Raw genomic sequence first — 23,637 nt, forward strand, 5'->3', positions numbered from 1 at the left:
CCGAGGAAGCGGTGCCACTCCCGAACTCCAGTGGCGCATGCCTTGGACAGGAAAGCTTGTTCTGTCCTTCAGAGCTGCTCATGAATCAAGAGCTGGTTGAACTGAAACCTGTATGAAAGCTATAGAGGAAAATATTTTGTTAAATATGCAGCTATGATTTAGGGTCTGTCTTTGAAAACATATATTCCATTGGTGGTTTGAGTGCTTTGTATTTCTTAGGCCTATAACACTGTCAAAAGCTTTACAAATGGGCACTGTGTGGTTTGCCCGGGTATGCTGTTCCGTCCTGAACTGTATATCCTGTTTACAGCAATACAGACAAAAAAGGGGGAGGAAACCTTTGTTTAGAACTTGTTCATATGTATGAAGTGCCTTTATTACTGCAGAAGCACTGACCTTTGCTCTTAACTGAGAGTAAAAACCATGGAAAATAAATACTCCTGATGGCAAGTACTGGTTCCCAGTTAAGTTTTACATTTTTATGATATTCTTCCCACAATCCTACCACTTGCTACATTATAGCACTGTTAAGGTTGACTCCAATTTGTGTAGAGGAAGGGCAGTAATAAATAAAAGTTTTACAGCTGGCCAGCCTTCCTACAGCTCTGTCATCCCAAACACACTCAGGAACCCACATAAAACACCTATACTTAATAATGAACTATTCTTCACCTATTTAGAAAGTACCTTAATCAGAGATAATTTCTTTTCATCTATTTGGGAACAGAAAGTGAAGCTATTCTTGGGCATTCCTGTAGTCTCCCAGCTCTATAAACATACCCAAAGGTAACACTTAAAAATTTCTAAACCCAAAATAGAAGTGAACTAAATATCAGTCTTTCTTAAAATAAGTGTGTATTTGCAAATGTTATACCAGACCTTGGAAAAGCATGGATTTTAAGTATTTGTATTTCTTAAGTTTCAAGAAGCCTTAACCAGTGGGCCAGTGCTTGAGGGATAAACCAGCCTGCAGAATTCATGAAAGATATGAAGGAAAACTCAGATTGTATCTGCAGGGAGTACCTTAGTTGCAGATATAAGGAATAGTCATAGGGCTATGTCCTTTCATCTTTGTAAATTAGATTACTATAAATATAGCAAGTGAATAAAGAAAAAAACCCTCTGTGTGTTTCTTATATTTTCTGTCCACACATGGGAAACAAAGTTAATTTTTGTATCCTGTAGTTACGAAAGTCAGCTTGCTACTTCCTCTGTAGATAACCTGATTGTAATGGAGGTTCATGACTTCTAAAGCTTTTACCAGTTACCGCTTTTTAATTCTACCCCCTGCACCTTTTTCAGAGCTTTGTGTTTTGGCAGAAGCGTGTTACAGGATGAAATTTCATTCCTGTTAAACACACTAGGTCTACCAAAAAAGCCTACAACTATCCCATAAGATTGGTATATCATTACTGTTTGGTGAAGAAGCCAGTTTTCTGCTCTTGCATACATGGATTACCCTGGTGCATGCCTGGGGTGGGTAGTTACTGCTCAAAGAGGATGAGGTTAGAAGCATATCTCAGAGGCAAAACCAGTCCTCTGGGAAGAGGGTTGTCTGTCTAGTTATGAACTTTTTGAAATCAAATGTGACTGTCGCTCTTTGGATTTGCTGTTAGAGGGAAGTTTGTTGTGTTGCTCCTGTATTCTTTTTAAAAAAAGACAGCTAAAGAAGAAGGTTTGCAGATAAGCACAAAGTGAAACAGAACAAAGCTATTGCTTGTGACGGTATTTCTGTCTGCTTGGCCAAAGAAGAAAGATGTTCTGCAATTTTGTGGATAGTTTTGGAGCGCCATCAGAATGGATAAGTTCCAAAATAAACTCAGGTAGCTGCCAAGCACTCTTAGTCGACTCTAAAGAGATGCAGTAGAAAAATGCAAACTGTGGGGCTAACAGGCTAAGACTATTGCCTATTATAATAGCTTTTCACTACCACTGGTTAAGGAAGACAAAGTTAAGAGATAGGCAAGTCTTTAAAGGAAAGATGCATTTTCTCCTATGGTGACAACTGATGCATAGGCTCTATTCAGCTGTACTGGCTTATTCCCCAGGTTTTGCACCAGCAATGCAAGTCTTTCCACAAGACTGTTTCATGAATGAAACTGGTTTCATCCAGTCCTATCTAACTTTGAAGACCCTAAATTGCAGCTTACAGCAGCCTCCAAAAAGCCTTTCTTTTTTGTTGCATTTAGTAGCTGTCAGTGGTATAGGACAGCAGTGGGTGAGCACAGAATTACTTCGCTCATTTGCATGGTACTTGGTACTACCATCTGTCTTACATTTAGGTCGGAATCATTGAGGTCAGTCCTGTTTAGCAGGGTTTGTTGTTTGTTCAGTGACAAGGCCCTAAACTGAACTAGTTAATTAGGAAAAAAGCTTCTGAAGGAGTTTAAAGAAATTAAATGGAAATTACACTTTGATGTGCACTAGAAGAGCAGGAAGCCCCAGAAACGATTGGAACATGAGTGCTAGCACACAGACTGTGCCTTTCATACATGTCATTACCTGGGAATCAAATAAGCTTTCCAAAGCTTGCGTACATCAGGAAATAGCTGAGGAACATGCTGATTGCATTAGAACTAAGCAGCCACTCGATGTGTCAAGTGTGTTACATAAAACAGCATATCCAGGAGTGACTTACTCCCAACAAAGGCTGTGGGGCTCTAGTATGTCTCAGCAGCAGGACTCCAGGCTTTTGACACATTACCTCAAAGGTCTGGTCTTCAGATCAACATCCCACCTGTGCAGACTCACCTACTCAGCTAGAATTTGTAAAAAAAAATATGTAGGGATTAGTCAAGTCTGTTACAAATAAAAAGGGGGAACAAAAGATTGCGAGTTTAATTTGTATTAAAGTACAATTAACTTCTCTCCTTCAGAAGTGAAAGTTCTGGTTTCACCTTCCCATCCAGCTGTTTTAAGTGATCTGATCTGATCTGAATTCTCTCAGTGCCATGTTTTAAGTGAACTGGGTCATTAATACTGCAGAATTTCTGTCATGTTAAAATGGCTTATAGATAACTAGCTAGAAGAAAAATGGAAGCACATAGGAGCTGTTTATTTTTTAATTAGCGATATTAGCTGTTTTAAAGTAGTCAAGTGTTCAAATTTAATGCCATGCATAAGTGAATATTGTACTAAGTGCAATCATTTTTTCAGCTTGTATAATACCACAGGTCAGTATACCAACTAAACTCATGGTCTATATACCTGCCACTGACTTTACACTGTTTTATTCCACCTTCAGAATTAATATTTGTTTCATATTTGCTTTCACAATGCATTCTAGAATGCATCACTGACCATCTTTTAAAATGCTTGTCATGAGGAAGGTGAGCGTAGGAAATATTTTCCTCTTGGTTTATGTATTTATCACATTACCTACTGTACACACTTTTTCTCTGTAAATATAATTGGTAGTTCATCAACAAAATCATCATCATGTTCAAAGGCATAAGGGCCATGAAGTCTCCACTGCTGAGCAACCTCCCCAAAGTGTACTGTGAGGACAATCAAGCTTAATTAGATTCAATTTTATAAAAGCACTGAAAGAAGTTCTTTCACTACCATCTGGATTGCTGCTTTAATGACTCTTAAATGAAATTTAGAAACCAGGCCAGTTTTTAGGTAATGTTTATTTCATATAGAACAATCTCCAAAGAATATTTAAAAAAAAATCTAAATACTGATTTTATTGCATTTATTTTCTTACAAAAAAGACAGACAGGTACAATTTATGTATTCAAATACTTCAAACTGAACAGCAACTGTTGACTATTCAGATTTCCCCAATGCCACTCCGAAGGCTGTGAAAGTAGAAAATGTCATTTTACATGAGGCAGTAGTGCATTTAGTAGGAATGAATCACAAAATATATTTTTGTACAGTAAGACGTTATTGTAACTTTATAATTACCTATAAAATTTTTTGAATTGCACAATAAGTTTGCTTTAAAATTGACAACTGCCAGAAAATAGGCTTAGTATGTAACTAAATAGTTGCCCAAGCTATCCCCTAGAAACAAATTAGGATTTCTTTTGGTAAATACTTAAAATTCTAATAAGAACTATATAATATATCTGAGGTCATTTTAAAATGTTTTAATAGGAAGAGGTTTATATATTCAACTAAAATCGATTTCTGCCTGCCTTAATATCCATACAACCGTGATAGTTGAGTGTCCTAAACAATATTTTGATTTTAAGGTACCAACACCAATGAGATCTGGAACTGTTTAAATTAATCTGTTTCCTATTTTTCTGCTTCATTATCAATGCTGAAAAGGCACCGTGTACATTCCTCCAAACATTTGGTTGTTTAGGGTTTTTTTTAAAGTTAAAAAGCATCCAATGAAAAACTTCAAAGAAAAGTTTAAAAGCAAAAAAATACTGAATAGACTTCCCACTGATAGATGCAGTCCATGATATCTGAAGACACTCATTTTCCATAGAACTTCTTATTCAACAGGAATATAAGCAAATTCACATTCACTTTAGCTTTATCGAACATTTTCATTACAGCCACACCTTCATACTGCATTTGAAGCAAATCCTGTAATCAGAAGTAAAAATCATTAGTCTCTCTTTGAATCCATACCTTACAGCAATAAGATGGGGTCATTTTCATCATGTGATAACCATCTCAAACTCAAACCAGGTCCTTCACAATTTAAACAATTTAAACAATTGCAAGCAACTAGTGAATAGGTGTAGAAAACATTACATGCCCTCTAGATCTCAAATCGTAGACTGTCAGGAACCGCGAACCAGTAGAAATATTGTTTTCTGTGTCTTTTAGTCTTCTCATGATAGTTGCTGCTTGCCACTGAACTAATGTGGCATTTGGTTTCATGCAGTTGCCCTAATATAAACACTAACCTGACTGTACCCATCCTACGGAAGTTATATAGTTATTCCCCACATGATCTGCTGCTCTATGCTGATTGAATAGTTCATGAATACGTATAAAAAAAATCTGAAATAGTTTATATTTAGAGGAAATGCAACTGTGACTATATAGCAAAGTAATGAAATTCAAACTCTACCTGGAAATGGAGCTGCACTTTTTCCATCTCAACCCCCAAAAATTTTGCTTTGATTTCAAAGTCGCCGACTTCTTCTCCAGGTGTGATATCAAACATCACATTCTTAAACCTCAAAACAAAAAGAAGGGTAACTGATTATGTATGCTGTGTGGTTTTATATAGTCCAGAGACAGTTTTGGGGAAAAAGCATGCAGAACACAAAAGAACTTTGACCATAAGCAGTGTAAATAGTGTCAAATGAAGCACTCCATCCCTACTGCAATGTCTTCTTGGAGACTTTCTGGTGTACATATAGCATGGAATGCAGAGCTCTCAAGTCTTTTTTATTGGAAAAAAAAATGGGCTGTGGGAAGTTCAGGGAACAAAGATGACCAGATGTCCACAGCATAGGAATGAGGCAGCCAGATTTTCATTCTGCCATGCGCGAGTGTCTCCTTGCAGATATGTACACACCCTTCTCTGGTTTCAGTTTGCCTCATCTGGCTTCCTCTACCTGATGAACCCACTGGGAAAAAAATTGCAAAACATTTTTCCATGCAGAAGACAGATGGAAGGGTGCAGAGGATGGAAGATTTTCACTACAGCGGCCTCAAAATGGATAGATACAAAAGGGATGTTAAAACACCACATTCATTCACCTTGCCATGGTGATAAAGTGCAGAAAACCAGGTCTTTACTCATTTACATGAAAGTGATTGGTCAGTAAATGAAAAAAATAACTGCTACAACTGCTTAAAAAGTCAGTGTGCTGCTGGACTTGTCCTAGTTTCATCTAAGGTAATACCAAAATAGGCTTATTAAAATATTTTCCCAAGGTAACAGTATAGCAAGGTACAAAGGAAAAAAATGAATTGTGATGATTAGGCTTTATCATTCTTCTGAATGTAAAAGTCTGAGGTAATTTTAGGTGTGGCACAGGAAATTACAATGATTTCTTTTAACAAAAGCCAGGACCCTTAAGAAGCTGTTGATTAGAAAATGCTCTGAATTGTTTTATATCCCACTTACTGGTTGGTTTGAAGATCTTCAATTTCTAGGATGACACCTTTTTCATGCAGTCTTGCAGCTGTGTACTTTAATGAGGCCTGCTTCAGTTTTTTACTTCCCTTCACCTCCTCTTTTCCATCTAGTTTAATTGACCGCCGTGAATTTCTAGGAAGAGAACAAGAAAAATGGCTTTTGATTTATCTACCAGGTCTTTTATACTTCAACTACTCTTCTAGCCATATGTAGCTTTCCTTCACTCTTTGCCGTCTTGAACTGCTATTAATGAGCAGAATTAACATTCAAAACAAATCTAAGAATTAGAGAGAATTTTAGCACACAGTGAATAGTCTAAACATTTTGGCAATTATTTTGAATCAACGTTTTTTAGCACTTATTTAAACTCCATTGTGAAATGCAACCCTGATCCAAAAAAGTCCACAATTGTCACTTTAAAATAGCAATTTGTAAGCATACAGTGATATAGGTGTTAAATAAGATTGGCCATTAGAGTTCATTTTTTGGACCCACGAGGTATGCACTGTGAAAGCTCCTGTTCATATCAATAAAGTGTTTTCATTTTGACACTTCAGTGGCATTGGCAGGGGGGCTTGCTCTCGAGTAACTGCATCATACCTGAAAAGTAGAATTCTTTAGGCATTTATTTCCCCCTTTTCCGTCCTAAAGACAAACCCAAGTCCTTTTAATGAAGGAAGAAAAATCAATAATTACTTCCCAAAGCTGCATGAATTCAAAGTGTCCTAATGGACCTGCAAAGTAGCACCAGTTAAATATATTGAAAACACCTATACATCTCAGGCCTCCTTCTTTAAGGCAGCTTTAAATAAATGCAAGATGCTACTTTCCAGGTTTTGATTTAGGTCACAGTGACAACACCCATGGGCTTTTAATCTGTGGATTATCAATTTGTTGGAATCGAAACTTTCAACTACGGACTAACACCTGCTCTCCCTTCTGATAAAACACACTGAAATATTAAAAGACAAGATGACTCAACTCACTTTCTTGTTAGGTTGTCTAAACAAGTTTTTATATAGGTGTTGTAATAATTAATTTGTTCTTCATAAAATGCTGTCTTGGAGTTAAGTGCATTCAAAGTCTGCTGGAGTTTCACCAATTCAGCTTTCCGATGATGTCTGTATCTTCTTTGATTCCGGATATCCTAAATAAATTTGTTAATGTAATTAGTTTATTAAGTTGATATTTTAAAAAGTCTCAGCTTATTACCATTCAAATCTGTAATTACACAACCTGACTAAATTACTGGGAGAAACCATGAACTGTCATGTTAGTTCTCATGAGCACGGTACCAGTAGTGAGTACTACAGTTTACATGACTGTATGGAAGACAATAATCACATTGCTACTCATGTATACAAGTGGTGATATGGCATGACAGACACAGAAGTCATAAGGAAAATGTCATCTTCATGCTATAAATGGAAGCTTTCTGACAGCTAGTTTCTGATGAGAGGCCTCGGAAATAAGAGCTTGGGCTTCTACTAGATAAGAACTAGCTACTGCTAAACTAGAGCTTGGGTTGAAGGTAATGGTTGAGTTGAGGTAGTCAAAAGTAAAATAAAAGCAACTTCCAGTCCTAAGGCTCATCCCAATCTTCAGATTGCCTTAACAGCTCAAAACAAAGCATCTGGGCTTATAGAAAAGAAATAAAAAATAATAGGGCACTGAATACATATGTAGAATGGTTTTGTCTCAAGGAGAAGCACATGCAGACACCTGAACTGAGCAGGGCTTTAAAATTGCACTTCAGAGTAGGTGCAACATGACATACTTAATTATATTAGAGACTTAGCTCACATGAGTAATTTATTCATTTATATATTCAAATATATTTGCAACTTTAAAAAAATAGATATTTGTAATATGTAAATCACTCGTGAGCTATGAGTAATTTACTCATGAGTAATTAAAGATAATCCAATATTATTCATGAGTAATTAAAGATAATCCAATACACTAAGATTCTTGCAGCCAGTATTGAGTGTGGATTTGGAACAGGATGTGCCAATTTGTACACAGCAGGCCTGGTGCCTTATCAGCCCCAGGATGGGCACCACATTGGCCCACTATTCTCCTTGTATTCTGCCCAATCACTACAGATCAGTCTTAATAGCAATCAGATAATGTTTTGGGTTTTTTAAGTCTTTTTAAACCTTACCAAGACTACATTAATTATTAATTGAAACACTGATGGGTAATTCTGATTCCTTTTAAAATATGAAAAAGCTATATTGAAACACATTGTACTGGAGAAGTTAAAATAGCATCAATATCAAATCTGGATAACAGTCTACAGCTGTATGTTATTCAGTTCAGGTAGTTATGCATAAGACTACTGTCTTTCACTTATTTTGTCAGCAAACAAATATGATTTTTTTTCTTATGTGGATACTTCGGCTATTTAGTGTAGCATTCTCTGGAAGATGTATATTGTACATCCTAGCTGGAATGGATTTAGGCTAGATGCCTAAAAACCATCAATATACAGGGAAGCATGTTCCATTTACCTTAGCAATCTCATTTATAATTTCTTGGTACTTAGTTGCTGAAGACACTAGTCCTGCTTGTTCCAATGTCCGGAGATTTCTCTGAATTTTTCTCTTCTTTTGTTCTATTGGTAGCTGCCCATCTTCAAAAATAGACTGACTGTGCTTCATTTTCTCTGGAGTTTTGGAATCTAAGATGGCACGTTTTTCTACAAGTTTCAAGTGCTCAGATTCCTGGGTAAAAAAAAAAAAAATCCAGAACAGTTATTTTCCAGCTGATGGTAACAGTTAAGTATTCAAGTACATTGAATTCTCAAAGGAGATTATCAAGAATCAAGGTGCAGACTTTATTTATATCCTTTTGGTCTGAAAATGCTCCATTTACTATGCTTTTTGATGTACCTTAAGTAACTAAGCACAACACCTAGACATGTGTTTCAGTTAATCAAAATGTGTCTAAAATCAGTCAGATGACTCAATGACTTCACTTAGTTGTGGGAAGACTGTCCAGATCTCACAGGTGTCCCCAACATACACGCACCCTGAGGTAAGCTAAAATGTGCACATTATTGAGATGTAGCTTTGTGTGTCAGTATCTACAAGGAAGTCTTCAACTGGGAGCTCTTCCCACTCAGTTCCCATACCAAGGATAGCAGCAGTTCCCCAGGCAGATGTTTGCTTGTATTGCTTAAGCAAATAAACTAGGTGTCAGGGAACTTGAGGTTAAGATACTGAAGTTCTTGGGGGGGTGTGTGTGGGGGGGAGAAATCTAGAAGGAGGATTCATCCCAGGCTATTTGATTGTATTATGACATAGGAGAGAAAAGATCCTGTTGACAAAAAATGTAAAGAAAAAAAAAAAAATTATTCTAGTCATGCTAGTTGACAGCAAGACTTTTTTTTTCTTTTCGTCTGAAACTGTTACCAATTATATAGTAAAATAAATTTGCAAGTCTCACATTTTGAAGGCTATAGATCTGAATAGTCTAAAAACAGCAACAATGATTTCATCGTTGTAAAGCAGTCAAGAAAGCTGTCAGAGATCTGTTAAGGCTATAATAACAGCTATAACAAATATGTATTTTCTTTCCTGTTCAGACACAGTATAGCACTTACCTGTTGCGCAGTGGCTGATGTTTCTAATATTTCTAAGAGTGTATCCCCTGGCTGTGTTCGTATCACATCCACAATAAGTCTTTTGGTCCTTTTAAAAAGGATATACGGATATTAGAAAACAGTTGTCACTTGACCACTTGTGCATTTCATTTCTTCAACAGTAAAACTAGCAAGCTCCCCCTTTATTATGGATACTTGGTAATGTTTATGTTTCCTAGCTTTTTATGTTTCAGAGCTTCCATTAATAATTTTGAGCATCTGGATTCTACACGGGTCTGAATAGAGAAATACATGTATACTTTTCCCCCTTTCATTTTGGGAAACAGTTAAACAGTTACTGTTAACATAATAAAAATCCAAGCAACAACTCACATGTTGATTTTTATTATGATCATGACAAAACAGCAGATAGGAATGTAATTTTGCAAAATCTGAGCTCTGTATGGTTCCATTAAGGGTCATGTTTACTGAACAAAGAGGAAATGCACTCAAAACTGCTGGACTTCTGAAGAGGTTTTACATCTGACGCAGTGCATTTGTGCACACCACTGAAAGGCAGATATTTCTCTAGTGGCAACGGACAAGAAGTATTTCCTTGCTAAAAAAGGGAAGCTGCTACGCACTGATATGTAAACCCATTCTTTTTTTTGGTAAGACTTTATCTCATTCCTGCTGTCTCTTCATCCATAATACTTCCAAGAACATCCTGCTACAGAATTCTGTTAGTTTAGAGGACACGGTTACAGCTCATTATTCGTAAAAATTAACAGAAACTTGAGGATGCAGCTTAAGTTTCCTATGAAAATGCCTAAATAGGATCAAGACTTCTGCGATAAAACCTCATGACTTAGTTTAAAATGATAGTTTACCTATGTAAAGTTGTGGGTTTTGTTGGTGTTTTCAGGACTAGAAGTTCTCATAAAAATGCAATGAAATGGGACAAAAGATTTACTTACATACAGGCAACATTATCCAAAACCACTGAGTATTTGGGTATGATCCAAGCTTCCATGGAAGGGGCAGCAAGGTCGGAATGACTGACAGCACAGGCAGACCTGAAGCACTGCTCCTTCCATGTTAGGAGGCAACCTGCTAAACCTCCTGGAAACTAGTTTGCTTATCCAGAGCTGCTGTTAACTGCTCTGAGGGGTTCAAGCGCATTCAACAGCTTCTGAAGAACTGCTTTAAATGTATTTTTCTTTCACAAACTCTCTTGGAATCCCCTCCAGTTTGCAAGGGAAAAAAACAAAACAAAACAAAACAAAATATAAACCCCGAACATCCCCCCCCCCCCCCCCCCCAAAAAAAAAAAAAAACAAAAAACAAAAAACAAACCCAAAACAAATCCAGAAAGGTTTCCTAAAGTTGGTTCGCTTGGGCTACATCAACACATTGCTGGCTTTCTCTACCTGACACAAGCTTTGTCAGTCTTTGGTGGTCACCACCACAGTCTACATTAATGTACATGGGACAGTGTTATGGTTCTATGCACTGCCTTAGAAACAGGTGCTGATATGGCCGATAAGACATGAGGCTTATTTCCACTTCCTCTCCCTTCAGCTTCTTCTCTCCGTGTACCAAAGCTGCCCAGCTCTGTTGTTTTCCAGAAACACCCCGCTTGGGGCTGGACACCTCCCCCTTCACCTGCCACTTAGCATGTGGCACCTGCACACTCAAACAACACAGACTGGGCACCTTACATTTGCCGGGGTACCGGCAAATCTTGGGCTTCTTCACAGGAGCTTTAACAAAGCCATTTAAAAAACAAATATACCAATGTTTCTACAGAAGAGGCACGTCAGTAGCAGAGAAATGAGGAATCAGCTGTGACTTGAATATTAGCCAGGTGCCTAACATTTCACAGCTGCAGTAAAAGACTTCTCTACAGCTAAGGTAGGAAAGCTAAGCATGTGTATTTACACATCTCTTGTGTAAAAGGCAGCGATAAGTATTTTAACTTTTGATATTGCTGCAATTTAACACAGGTTGCTAATTATTCTTCTATCAGATTATTTACTAAATTTCCTCACGATATGAGAAATATTACTTGAAAACACTTATGCAATAGAGAGATTAAATTCTTCTGTTAATTCTCACGCTATTGTTTCAACATATTTCCACACAGTGTAGAGGATTAAAGACATTTCTTTTGGCCTTGATTTTTCATATTTTTAGGGATTCCATTAAGGGGTAGCATTTCACGCCTACACAGAGGAAAAAAGGACAGGAAGCTTCTTTTTTTTTTAAAGGGACAGCAGCAGGCATATCCTTATTACAAAATCAGCCTGGGAACAGCTCTAGAGCCTTGGTCTCTGGAATACCAATTGACTAACACAGTTTTAATTCAACATTGTTATTGCAGTCCCTTTACTTTAGATCTCAAGTTATATTTGATAACAAGTTACAGAAAACCCTCAGTGTTTTCTTCTTTGAGATTCAGATCAAATATGCACAATTACAGTGGAAAAACTCCTCTTCCTTTTAGGATAAATAGTAAGAGTTTTCTTGCACTTAAAATGAGATTTTTTTTCCAGACTTTGAACTGGAATTTATGGCTTTTATAGAAAATGCGCTACTTACTACAGACATTATAGCTAAGAGCTTTCTTCAGAAGTAAAACTTCACGTATTACCTAATAAATTCAGTTTACTGATTTTTTTATTTGGAAAAAAAAAAAAGTAACAGATTAGAGTTGAATTACAGCCTGTATCTACACTCCTAGTGCTTGCAAAGGTGTACAATCCTAATGCTGTGTTTTCCTTTAAAGTGAACTTCTAATCTTCACACTTGCGGGGTAAAAATAAACATGATAATAGAGGAGAGCAGCATCCCATTCTCTCTCTTGTTCAGGAAGCACCAGGATCTTAAATAATCAGTCCTTTTTCTGCACAGCTTGAAATAACTTCAAAAGAGAGGTACCAATAGTTTGATACTAAGTGCTTTTATACAAATATTTTCGACTATAAAGTAGCCTATATCCCAGGGTGTCCCAGTAGCCATTTCTTAATTTGCTCACCAAATAGAACAATTTTCTTTCCCTGGGTAAAAGCTTGCACTATTCCTGCTGAAGTGGCAGTCGCATCCTGTTCAAACCAAGCAGTACGTCAAGGAAATGTTTTCCTTTGAGGGGAAGGAGAGGACAGTATGATACTGTCCATCCCTTATGGGGATGGACCAAAGCTAGACAGCTTTTTGTCTTAGCTTTCCCAAGGCTGTGGCATTTTAAAGCAGAATACTTTTAGATCTTCATGGAAAAGAACTTACTAGATTAGATAATGATCCAGTCACAGTCCAAAACACAGGTGGCAGTATGTTTGTCTTTCTGTAAACTTTCTGGCAGAATTGACAGTTTCTCCAACTTTTATAAAAGCTTAAGTAGCACTGAACACAAACTGGCTTTTGAAAACTGAGTGCACTCAGCCCCTCAAAAATGCACTTAGGCAGGGCAGCAGGGTGGAAGCAACTTTTTTTTTTTAAATAAACAAACAAACAAATAGCATTGCCAGAATATAGGGGTTTGAGCAAAACTTACTTTATCATCAGGCTTTTGAGATCCTGATCTTCACCTTCTCGTAACTCATATTTGCTTGTCAGAGATAGTGAAATCTCTGTTTTTGCAAGTTGATTCAGCGTGCTTTCCCTGTTGGGGTCGTTGGGATCAACAGCTCCTTCCCCTGTAAGAAAACATCTTTTACTTCAAGTTTGCCCACTTTCCCATGATTCAATGCATGAAGGAAACAAGAACCTAGATAAATCACTGTAAATCATCAGAAATATTAAGTTTATTAAATAGCATACCCACTCCTACCATTTAGAAGCAGTCTTTTATTGAACATTGAATAACCAAAACCATAAGCCTGCTATTTATAAGCCCAGTTAGAATATTTTGGAAATGCCACCAATTCTTGCTTTTCAAGCTACTGATGTGCAAGAGACTCACATGTCTTCTTCTCAAAGAAGAATGCAAACAATTTAACATCCTTTGTCCTAACATGCACTGATAGAGGAAAAATGAGAGAGCAGCAGCTATGTTAACAAACTATTCACTTGAAAGCTGGTATTATCCATGACATCCTAGCTACTTCCTAAACAGTTCACATCTTACTACAATTAAGGCAAGTTAAATATCAGTCACATTTATTCCTTATAACTTTCTAATAAATTTGCATAATTTTTAAAACTTCATTTTTATTTGGATAATTAAGTGTCAAAATAAAAAATGGCTGTTTTAAGAATTCTCTGTGCCCTTTTTCTAAGTTTCTAGCCAACACTAGCAAATCTTAAGATCAGGTTATTAAAATTCACTTGTTTTCTGTGTGCAATTTGAGCACAACTGGATCATTCTGCTTGAAATATTATTAATGTTTGGATTTTGGATCACATCATTAATCTTTAGAGTGAATATTGCAGTTAGAAGAAGGTTCAACTATAAGGAGCAATGTTATAAAGATTGTTCAGTAAAGAATTCTATAGTAAATGAAGAAGCTGTCACTATGAGACACACAAGAGTATGTAAGTCAAGCCCCCATTTAATTCTGCCCCTAGAGTGAAGTTAACCATAAAGATGAAGAACAGCATACCAAGGAAAGACTCTATGTCAGGAACAGGACCCAAGCCTTCCAGCAATTCGTTCAGCAGATCATTGGGCTCTGTAGCAATGGCATCCCGGTGTTCTAATAGTAGCTATAAACAAATGTAAATTAAGTCATCATCCAAAAAAACATTCCCAGTGTCTTTATACTTGTAAATAAATCTGTAGACTAAATGCTGAAAAACACAGACCTAGTGTGATCAGGATTATGGAGGACCCAAGGAGGGGAAGCATGCTCAGTTCTGGACTATGAGTCTATAATTGCTCTTGCTGTAAGACAGCTTGCCGTGCTCCTCCGGCAATTGTCTCTGGAGTGCTGAACATCACAGCTGAGCAGAAGTTTAAGATTTGCCTTTAGGACTAATGAAGTATCACAATGTAAAGGGCAGTAATCCCAAGCAGAGCATTTCAGTGCTGCATTCTGAACTAAGCACACAAAGGAATGAAGACAGGGTTGGTGGTCCACAGAAAGATACTTATTTTCTGTATATCCATTCCAGTAGCTTACAATAGCATCAGTGATACCTTTCAGAAATGACTAGATTTTGTAAGTGAGAAACCAGCTATGCAACACCTGCTGCACAATTTCTAATAGACTTAGAACTAGCAGGAGATTTGTGAACATATTCACAATAACTTCCATTGCACCTGGGCACATTCTCAAAACTTTAAGCCACAAAAATACTGGTAAGCCAAGTTAATACAGAGCATGAACAGGGCAGTAACATTTTCTTGAAAACAGGCTCTTGCTTTTTGTGAGAAAAGTAACCTCATACTGAGTTAGATAAAGCCAGCAGCATTAGTGACCACTAGATTCAGCAGTCCATTCCCCATGGAAGCAATATTCCTTACTTGGAGGACTGATGGCAAGACAGTGTCACCAAGCTTCACTAAAATTTAGCTACAGCAAAGCATGCACGGTAGGCAAAACCTCCAAGATTCTAAGTATATTAAACACTGCAAGTTATAGTAAGTCAAAAGTTACTCGTTACTAGAAAGTTACTGACAACTAAAAAGCCTATGTCCAGAAAAGAAAGCCATTTCAGACATACTTACAAGACAGAAGTGAGCATTATAAGCCCATAACCATTAACTTGTTTAAAATAAGTTTCTCTCTTATGTGCAGCAGCTACTCCATACTGTACATAATGTTGACTATGATACTGTGAGAACTGCTGAGAAACACTATGTGTATTGGTTAGAACTCCACCATGCTTGATGCTATACAAGCACAGAATGAAAAAGACATTCACAGAACAAATTCTTTGGGGTGAAGGCAAGAGATACATGGGGAAGCACCAAAAAAACAAAGCTGACAAATGCAACAGATCCCTCATTCCAGTTACATCCTACAGAGGTGTGCATGAGAATTAAGCTTAGGCAGGTGCCACGGGAGATGATGACAGAGGGCAGATTTGAGAACTTTCTGAAGCTGAGCTACACATGACAACAAATAATGTTTTTGCATCTCGTGTTATTAAAAATAATTTTCTGTTTTTAACTGTATGACCAGAATGGAAAGTTTAATTTCCACTTGCAGGGAAGGTGCAGTGGGAGAAGACAACTCAGATGAAGGCTCAGTCTCTTAGAGGAGTTTTGGTGGAAGAGGTGGCATGAGACAAGGAGGATCACCTGGTAAATATACTGCATGCAGATAATGTACAGTCTTCAGCCTTAATTGCTTGCTTCCTCTAGGCAGGCAAGTGCGCCTAATCATGTTATCAAAAAAGACCATCTCCTTGACCTCCTTTGTTTGGCAATTTACTTCCATTAAATTACTTTATATTTTGTAGAGTATTTTATCAGCTAATGTAAAATTGCATGGTAATACTTTGTCACATTAGGATCAAATAACATATTAGACGTGCAACAGACCCACTAAAAGGAATACTTGACCAAGACCAGTGTTTAAATGTAACCACCACTGATCATAGACACGAAGGCATAGGTCTATGTCTTAAAAAATTGAAAGAAAGAATAGGCACAAAGACAATCCAGCAAATATGTGTTTAGCAGACTAAGCTATTAGTTTTCACTTGAATAAAGCTAACTTGTAATGTGGTGTACTGGGAGTTGGGTATTCTACCTTTTCCATGGTGTATCTGACCATTTGTGGGAGGTTCTTTGTGGGGTTTGTGGGCTTTTTGGGGGGTGTTGTTTTTTGGGGGGGCTGGGGGGGCAGGCAGGGGGCAGGGGACTGTTTGCAAGCCAGGAAACAGATAGTAATATCCCAGCTTTAGGAGGACCATGTGGTAGACATTTAACTTACACCCTAATGAGTCATACTACATAATCTGTTCTTTACCCACGATAAAGAACTGTCAGGATGCCACAGCTTCAGTCCTTCTAAATCAGACATTTGCATCTGCTTGCAACAAAACATATGACAGAATGCCAGTCATGAAATACACTAAATTTTCCTCTATTCCCAGAGTCAAAGGAGCTTCTTCAAATTAGTGTCAGTTTCTTAGCCAAGACAGGAGCGCATTTGTAACTATAAATAAGTTAGAAATGTCACATTAGATTAGAACAAAAACATTGCTCCCTTCCATCAGAAAATGTTGTATTCTAATTGTTATTCAAGATGATGTTTCTCGTGGTTTAACCCGGCAGGCAGCTAAACACCACACAGCTGTTCACTCACAGTGAGCCGTTCACTCACTGCCCCCCCAGTGGGATGGGGGAGAGAATCAGAAAAAAGGTAAAATTCATGGGCTGAGATAAAGGCAATTTAATAGGACAGCAAAGGAAGGGAAAATAATAATAATGATGATGATAAAAAATATAGAAAACAAGTGATGCACAATGCAATTGCTCACCACCTGCTAACCGATGTCCAACCAGTTCCCTAGCAGCGGATGCAACCCCCCAGCCAACTACCCCCAGTTTTTTTGTTCAGCATGATCTCATTTGGTATGGAATATCCCTTTGACCAGTTTGGGTCAGCTGTCCTGGCTGTGCCCCCTCCCAGTTTCTTGTGCACCTCCAGCCTCCCAGCTGGCAGGGCAGTATGAGAAACTGAAAAGTCCTTGACTAGTGTAAGCACTGCTCAGCAACAACTAAAACATCAGTGTGTTATCAACATCACTCTCATCCTAGATCCAAAACACAGTGCTATACTAGCTACTAGGAGGAAAGCTAACTCTATCCCAGACAAAACCAGGACAATGCTTTTACATGGAAGCAGTCTCCTAGGAAAAATGCAATCTAATACCCAAATTCGAGACCATTTCCGAGGTGAACTGAAGAAATTATTTCAAAAGGAAGAATGAACACTAAGCCTTCCCCAGAGACTGTTTGTTGCAAGTATTTCATAAGCTATACACTTCAGTCTGCTGACTAGTATATTTTCATTGACTTACTGAATGGGTATTGATAATTTCTTCAATGGAGATATATATTACAGGTTTGCTAAGGGTCACCATGTCAGAGTATTCATCAATATTGAATTTCTCCTCTGGTTCAGGAACATCACATGCTGCTTGAAAAAAATTCCTAAGAGAAATGAGAAAGACTTCAATAATTGTTCCCTATGAACTCACTTTAGTTAGCCTACATAAAAAACACAATCAAGGCTTTGACATGCATCATATTTCTTTTATAATCTGCAGTCTACTTAGTGTTTGAAGGAACCTTTTGGAAGCAATGCATTTACACATCAATACAAATGACAAAGCATTCCATCTTTCCTGGACAGCTGGTGGAAGATTGTTTCAAAGGTAAGTTTTTTTTCTCCTTATTCAACAAGGAGTGATAGGTAAATTTTTAAACACTTAGAGAAATCTGTATTTAGTGCTCTAGAAGTTATGAAAGGATTTCCACAGAAAGACCCCCCCAATTTTATGAATGCACTTTCTAGTATGAAGTATGCTGAGAAGAAACTATATGAAATAGCTGCACAAAATTACCACTTGGCCTACAAATGTTTAAATTGCTGTTACTCAGAACCTGAGCTGCTTGAAATGGGAGAAAATGTGGTACTGTTCATAAATGCAAGAATCTTGGAAGGAAAAAAATGCAAAGTATGGTTGAAGCATACTTCGACATGGTTAGCACATACATGGAGAGCAGAGACCTGCTTCCCAAGATGACAATGGGTGTCTCTCCAAGCCACTGACAGTTTCAGGGATGTGCACAGACAACCAAGAAACAGCAAGGTCCTCCTGTCAGAGGACCACTTTGTTTTCCAAAGTGAGAGGACCTGAATTGGAGCAGCTGGGAGAAACAGGATTTTAGATGAGGCCTACAGGGATGCTTGCAGGAGCCGTCCTGCCTTCACTGTGCTAGCCCTGCACTATTGAGGAGGATGCATGTTTCAAGCTCGGAGGACCTTTAAAGTTGGTATTAGACACACACACACACACAAAAAAAGAGGCTGGGATTCCTCACTTTGGAGAGGAAAAGCTGAGGGATACAATAAGTTGTACAAAATCACAGTGGTGTTGCATGAGATGGTTGCAGAATTCATCAAATCCTACACTAATGGGACAAGGGGGTTTGAAATGAAACTAGCAGAAAATACTAATTTCAAATAAATGAAAAGAAGCACTGTTTTAACTGACAGGTAGCAAACTTCTGAATATTGCTACAGAAGGAGGTTGTGGAGGCAGATGGTCTCAAAGATTTAAGAAGAGTTTGGACAAATTTCTGCACAAGTTCATAAACGTACAGTAAAAGATCTGGGCAGGGCTGGTAGCTTTTAACATAGCTAATACTGCAATTGCAGTTGCTGGATGAGTACAAGGGGAACAGGTAGCTGAGAGCAGCTACCATTGGTGTCTATGGAGGGTTTAGCTGAAGTACAGAACGCAGTCATGCAGAGACTCAGTTTTTGTATAAAGTTAATTAGAAAAGGGATTCTCCTTTTGTAGTGATCAAAGGGCCAACTAGAGCAGGCTCTCTCTTTCATTAGCATTTGTTATTCTTGTTGTAATACTTTCTACCCTATTGTTTCTTCATGTTTATGTCATGCCCTTAAATACTTCAATAAACAGAATGACTAAGTTTAAGTATCTTTGTGTTCATGGCTGATCTCTCAAGGAAACCCATTATATGAACACACACTAAAGAAAAGTTCTGCAAGTGCATTTGTTGCAGGACTCAACAACACTTTAAGCTAATCGCAGCAATCACCCAAAAACATGGGCAATAATCCCAAAGAACTTGTGTCCCAGAGTGTAGCAAAACATGTAATTTCCTATGACTGTGCAAGATGAAAGAAAAGATGGAATCTCTTGGCAAAGACGAAAGAATAAAAACAGAACCCGCATCTTTTTTCTGACCAATAAGGTTTTTCCTCAGACAAAACATTCAGCTGTCCTCCCAACCCAAAGAACACATTATTTCTGCTAGATAATGAATCACCCCACACTGCTCTCACAATCTGTGTTTGAAGCAAGAAAGCCTTACTGCAACCAACCCAGCAGAGATGATCAGTTCTCAAAGTAATGCTCAAGCAGAAATACAACCTATTGCTCCTGCTTCAACTTCCTCAGCAGTGAGAATTTCTCTATGGCAGATCACTCAACATTTTTATCTCTGAGCAGGGAATTCCTATAAACAAAGAGTCCACCTGCCTTACTCATCCTAGAGGAGAGTTCTTACTATGTAGGTATTTGCAAGAGCTTTGCATACCTGAACTTCTGGTATGTTTGTGAGAGGTAAGTGTTCATAGATGATAGATGTGCGCTTTCTCCTTCAAAGAGTTTGTTAGAAGCAGCGTGCTGAAGGACTTTTGCCACACAACCCAGGTTCCTCCTCTGGTCGGGATGTATCTGGCCCCCAGCTGTCATATCAATTATATCAAAACCATCAGGAGCGACAATGGCAGGGTTCATGTAGCGATAGTACAGGAGGTTGCCGACAATCTAAAAGAACAAATTAAGAGATCTTCCCTTTGCATACAGTAATTACATTTTACAAAACTTGATCAATTATTTCTACTTCTGAATTAGACCATAGGAACCAGTGCTAGAAGAACCCCTAAGACATACATGTTACCTATGTGGCTAACTGAAAGAACCTGTGGTCTTTTATAAGATGTGCCTCTTGCAACACCTCCGTGAACATCAGTTACAGACTTTCATAACCACATTTCAATTTGGTGCTGGCTTTAGGTCAGCTAATACAAGGCATTGAGTTGAACACAAATACAACTCTTCTTACTTCTAGATTTTGCAAGGTTCAGCTCCAGAGGCTCATTCTCTGAAGTGCTACAGATATCTGCCAACATTTAATGCATTCATTGACAGGGGACCCCTTGTTTCTCATGAGGACTTCACACAGCCCTAAAAGAGACTAGAGAACAGATTTTCCAGACTGCAATTTCTATAATGATGTTAGTGACTTGTATTGTCCAGATGGTGGCTTCAAATCATTCCTGATCTCAGAAACAGACAGGACGTCTCTTTCTGCAATTTGCCTCAGCTTATGTGTAGTCACCTGCAGAACTTCCAATTTACACATTTAAAGGCTTTCAGTCGGGTGCCTTATGCTCTATTTGCTACTTTTTTTTTTTTAATAACTTGAGCAATGCCTTAATCTGGATTGCTGGAGTGATGGACAGAGGTACTCCATAAATGCTGCTTGCAAGGATTTTCAATGCATTGTTAAAACACACAAAAGCAGAATTAACTTTGCAGCTGAGGAGTTTGAAGTCCTCTAGGCACCAGGATATAAATTTTTTTTTTTTTTTTATTAAACACTGAACAGTATCTTTTTGAAGACTAATAGGGAAGTCCTATTGAAATGAATACCTTCTAATTTCAGAACCATTTCATGAAACACTAATGAAAGCATCTTTATTGACATGCAAATAGTTCAAATTTGAGAGAGCTGTCAGTCTCTCAGCTTGCTGGAAGGCTCATGGAGCAATTCCCCTAAGCCCTCTGAAGAGGCATCATGGCTGTGGTAGGTTAGCGATGGCCAGTGTGCTGGTACCATGCTTATCACTCACACTTTACTTTTCAGTCTGTACAAATGTCATTTCTACAACTTTTACAGGCATCTTAAATAAATGTAATATAATGATCTACTTGCAATTAATTTTTAGAGCCCTTCCTCATTGTATTTAAATTACAATATTAATGCAATTTTTGTTAATACATTATTTTATAATATGTTAATAACTTCAGATGGTGGGAGTGGTGGATGGAAATGAAGACCATAGTGTTCTTCATGAAAGGATTGCTGGTGGTAAGGACCATAGTACAAAACCAAAACCCAAGATGATTCAGAAACTCCAACATTCTAAGAACAGTTACTATCCAAAACAGGCTGAGCACTGTATTCCATAAGAATTGCTGAGCACACAGATTAAGATAGCTAGGTTGTAGCAACAGAGCTCCCTTCTCCTCCCCTTCCACCACCCCCTTGCAATCCAAGAAGTGCCAAATTCCTTCAGTAAATGCTGGTGTTCTCGGTTCCTTACAATGCTTAGTGCCAATAAAAATCCCCTTTGGCATTAAAAGAGGAGGCTGCTGGCAGCTTGCCCTCAGAAGTCTACCTTTAATAGTTCATCTTCTGTTGCATCTGGGAATTTCTCATGGAGCGAGCTCTTCAGAACTTTGGCTATATATCTCATTCCATAACTACATGTAGAACATATGAAAAGGAAAAATATTGGAAACACTTAGATGAAACACAAAGCAATCATTCTAGTCAGCCAAGTTATTGGCTTTTTCCCCAGCCACTTAAAACACAAAATGAGATGATAATGGAAATACAAAAAGTTTCAAGTACAGGTAGATGTTCATGAAGCTGCTAAAGCAGAGTAGAAGTGGAGAAACCACTCCCTCTACTGGGGAAGTCATTCAAGAGGAATGTATCCCAAGCCATGTAATTTGAAAGGATCTCCATTACTGAGTTTCAAGTGAAGCTTCACTGTGCACATAAACTGCAGCTTGGAGAGTCCTAACTCGGCACTTACGGCATCATATTGAGAGAAGAGAATATGGACGTGAGAACTTTGTCAGTTACTGCTCGCAAACTCTGAATGGATGATTCCAGTTTATTGACCACTTCTGTGTGTGTTAATGCTTGTTCTGTGGTTACATCGTATGGCAATTTGCTGCAAAGCAAAGAGATATTAAATCAGGCTAAACATATTTGAGAATAAAATACATTTTTTTTGCTTCATAAGGGCCACCAGTGAACAGAAAAAAATGTCAGACAAATACAGTTGAAGTTGGCTAAGTAACAAAAGTCTCAGATGTGTTAGCTTTCTTTTTTTTGGAGGGGGGCAGTTTGTTTAGGTGGGGGTGCACACACCATCATATACCTGCCCTTAATTTCAAAAGGGGAATCCTAATTTAAGGCATGCATCTCCACATCCCAGTATAGCTCCTCAAAAGCCTGGGACACTACTAATATGCTGTTATAAAACCTGGGAAAAAGACTACAAATTCTTCCATGGCATAGTTGACTATACTTGTAAAGATTAAGTAATTGACTTTTGAAGTTCATGACAAGGAAAGTGATCCCCTTGTTGTTCAGAGCAGGTTAAAGTATCTGTTTTTCCAAGTACCTCTCCCCAAAACTCTCATTGTGCTGCAGGAACATGGGGACGGGATGCATGGGCACAAGTGCAAATTTTTCAGAGAAGGAAAGGGAGAGCAGAACTGAGGAATCCCTCAAGTATTTAAATGGTGCAATATGTCCAGCTTCCTCACTCACCTGGCCTCACCAGTCTGCATTTCTAGCTGGTTTACCCATGACTTGTACACATCCACAGGACTAGTGTTGATTATGAGGGACTTGTCCTCCATGATCTCCTTCACCACCGGTGCCAGGAGCTGGCGCAGAGTGTTCTGTCCACGAGCACCTCGATTGAAGCTGACGACCATCTTAATGACGGTGGGGTTTCCAGTAACAATATCCTGTATCTGGTCTACCTTAGAGCTGTATCAAGAACAGAAGAGTTCTCAGATCTGACTTATATACGCAGTTACCCATGTTTTCAAAACTCACACTTTTTAAAATTATCCTATTTCTATGTTGAAACGTGTTTATACAGTCCATTTCTTAGGCTTTCACACAAAACAAGATTATAGAAACTAATACCTGAACTCTATATGTGTTATAATAATGTCCCTGGAACATAGCATAGCTAGTGACAGCTAATATATACATGATTCAGGCCCAAATACCTGTTCAGCAAATACCTGTTAAGGGCATAAAATAAGATTTTATTGTTTCAGGATAAGCCACCACTCTCCACTTACAGAACATACATTTACGCAGAGAAAGAAATTACTTTCCCCACCCTTAAATACTCAGGCACAAAAGCAAGAAACCCTAGCATCTATTTTTTTCAAGCAATTTTTTCATACAAAAATATTGTCCACCATAGAGATATTCTTTTCTGAATGGGAAATAGCT

At 38.0% G+C, this 23,637-nt stretch overlaps 1 protein-coding gene across 3 annotated transcripts in view; it reads right to left on the reverse strand.

Moving 5' to 3' along the window:
- Window positions 1-4,130: 4,130 nt before the first annotated feature.
- Window positions 4,131-23,637, reverse strand: part of IQGAP2 (IQ motif containing GTPase activating protein 2) — a 130,303-nt gene continuing 110,796 nt past the window's right edge. For all 3 annotated transcript variants that reach the window (XM_082335410.1, XM_082335412.1, XM_082335411.1), the window contains 13 exons: window positions 22,933-23,157; window positions 22,187-22,327; window positions 21,764-21,848; window positions 19,894-20,126; window positions 17,622-17,754; window positions 14,249-14,351; window positions 13,201-13,342; window positions 9,669-9,756; window positions 8,575-8,787; window positions 7,048-7,208; window positions 6,050-6,193; window positions 5,042-5,150; window positions 4,131-4,548 (listed from right to left, as the gene is read on the reverse strand). In XM_082335410.1, the coding sequence (XP_082191536.1) occupies window positions 4,435-4,548; window positions 5,042-5,150; window positions 6,050-6,193; window positions 7,048-7,208; window positions 8,575-8,787; window positions 9,669-9,756; window positions 13,201-13,342; window positions 14,249-14,351; window positions 17,622-17,754; window positions 19,894-20,126; window positions 21,764-21,848; window positions 22,187-22,327; window positions 22,933-23,157 (1,891 nt within the window). In that variant the 3' untranslated portion in view covers window positions 4,131-4,434. The remainder of the gene's footprint in view (window positions 4,549-5,041; window positions 5,151-6,049; window positions 6,194-7,047; window positions 7,209-8,574; window positions 8,788-9,668; window positions 9,757-13,200; window positions 13,343-14,248; window positions 14,352-17,621; window positions 17,755-19,893; window positions 20,127-21,763; window positions 21,849-22,186; window positions 22,328-22,932; window positions 23,158-23,637) is intronic.

This window comes from Platalea leucorodia, assembly GCF_965183815.1.
Source record: "Platalea leucorodia genome assembly, chromosome: Z".
Classification (NCBI taxonomy): Eukaryota; Metazoa; Chordata; class Aves; order Pelecaniformes; family Threskiornithidae; genus Platalea; species Platalea leucorodia.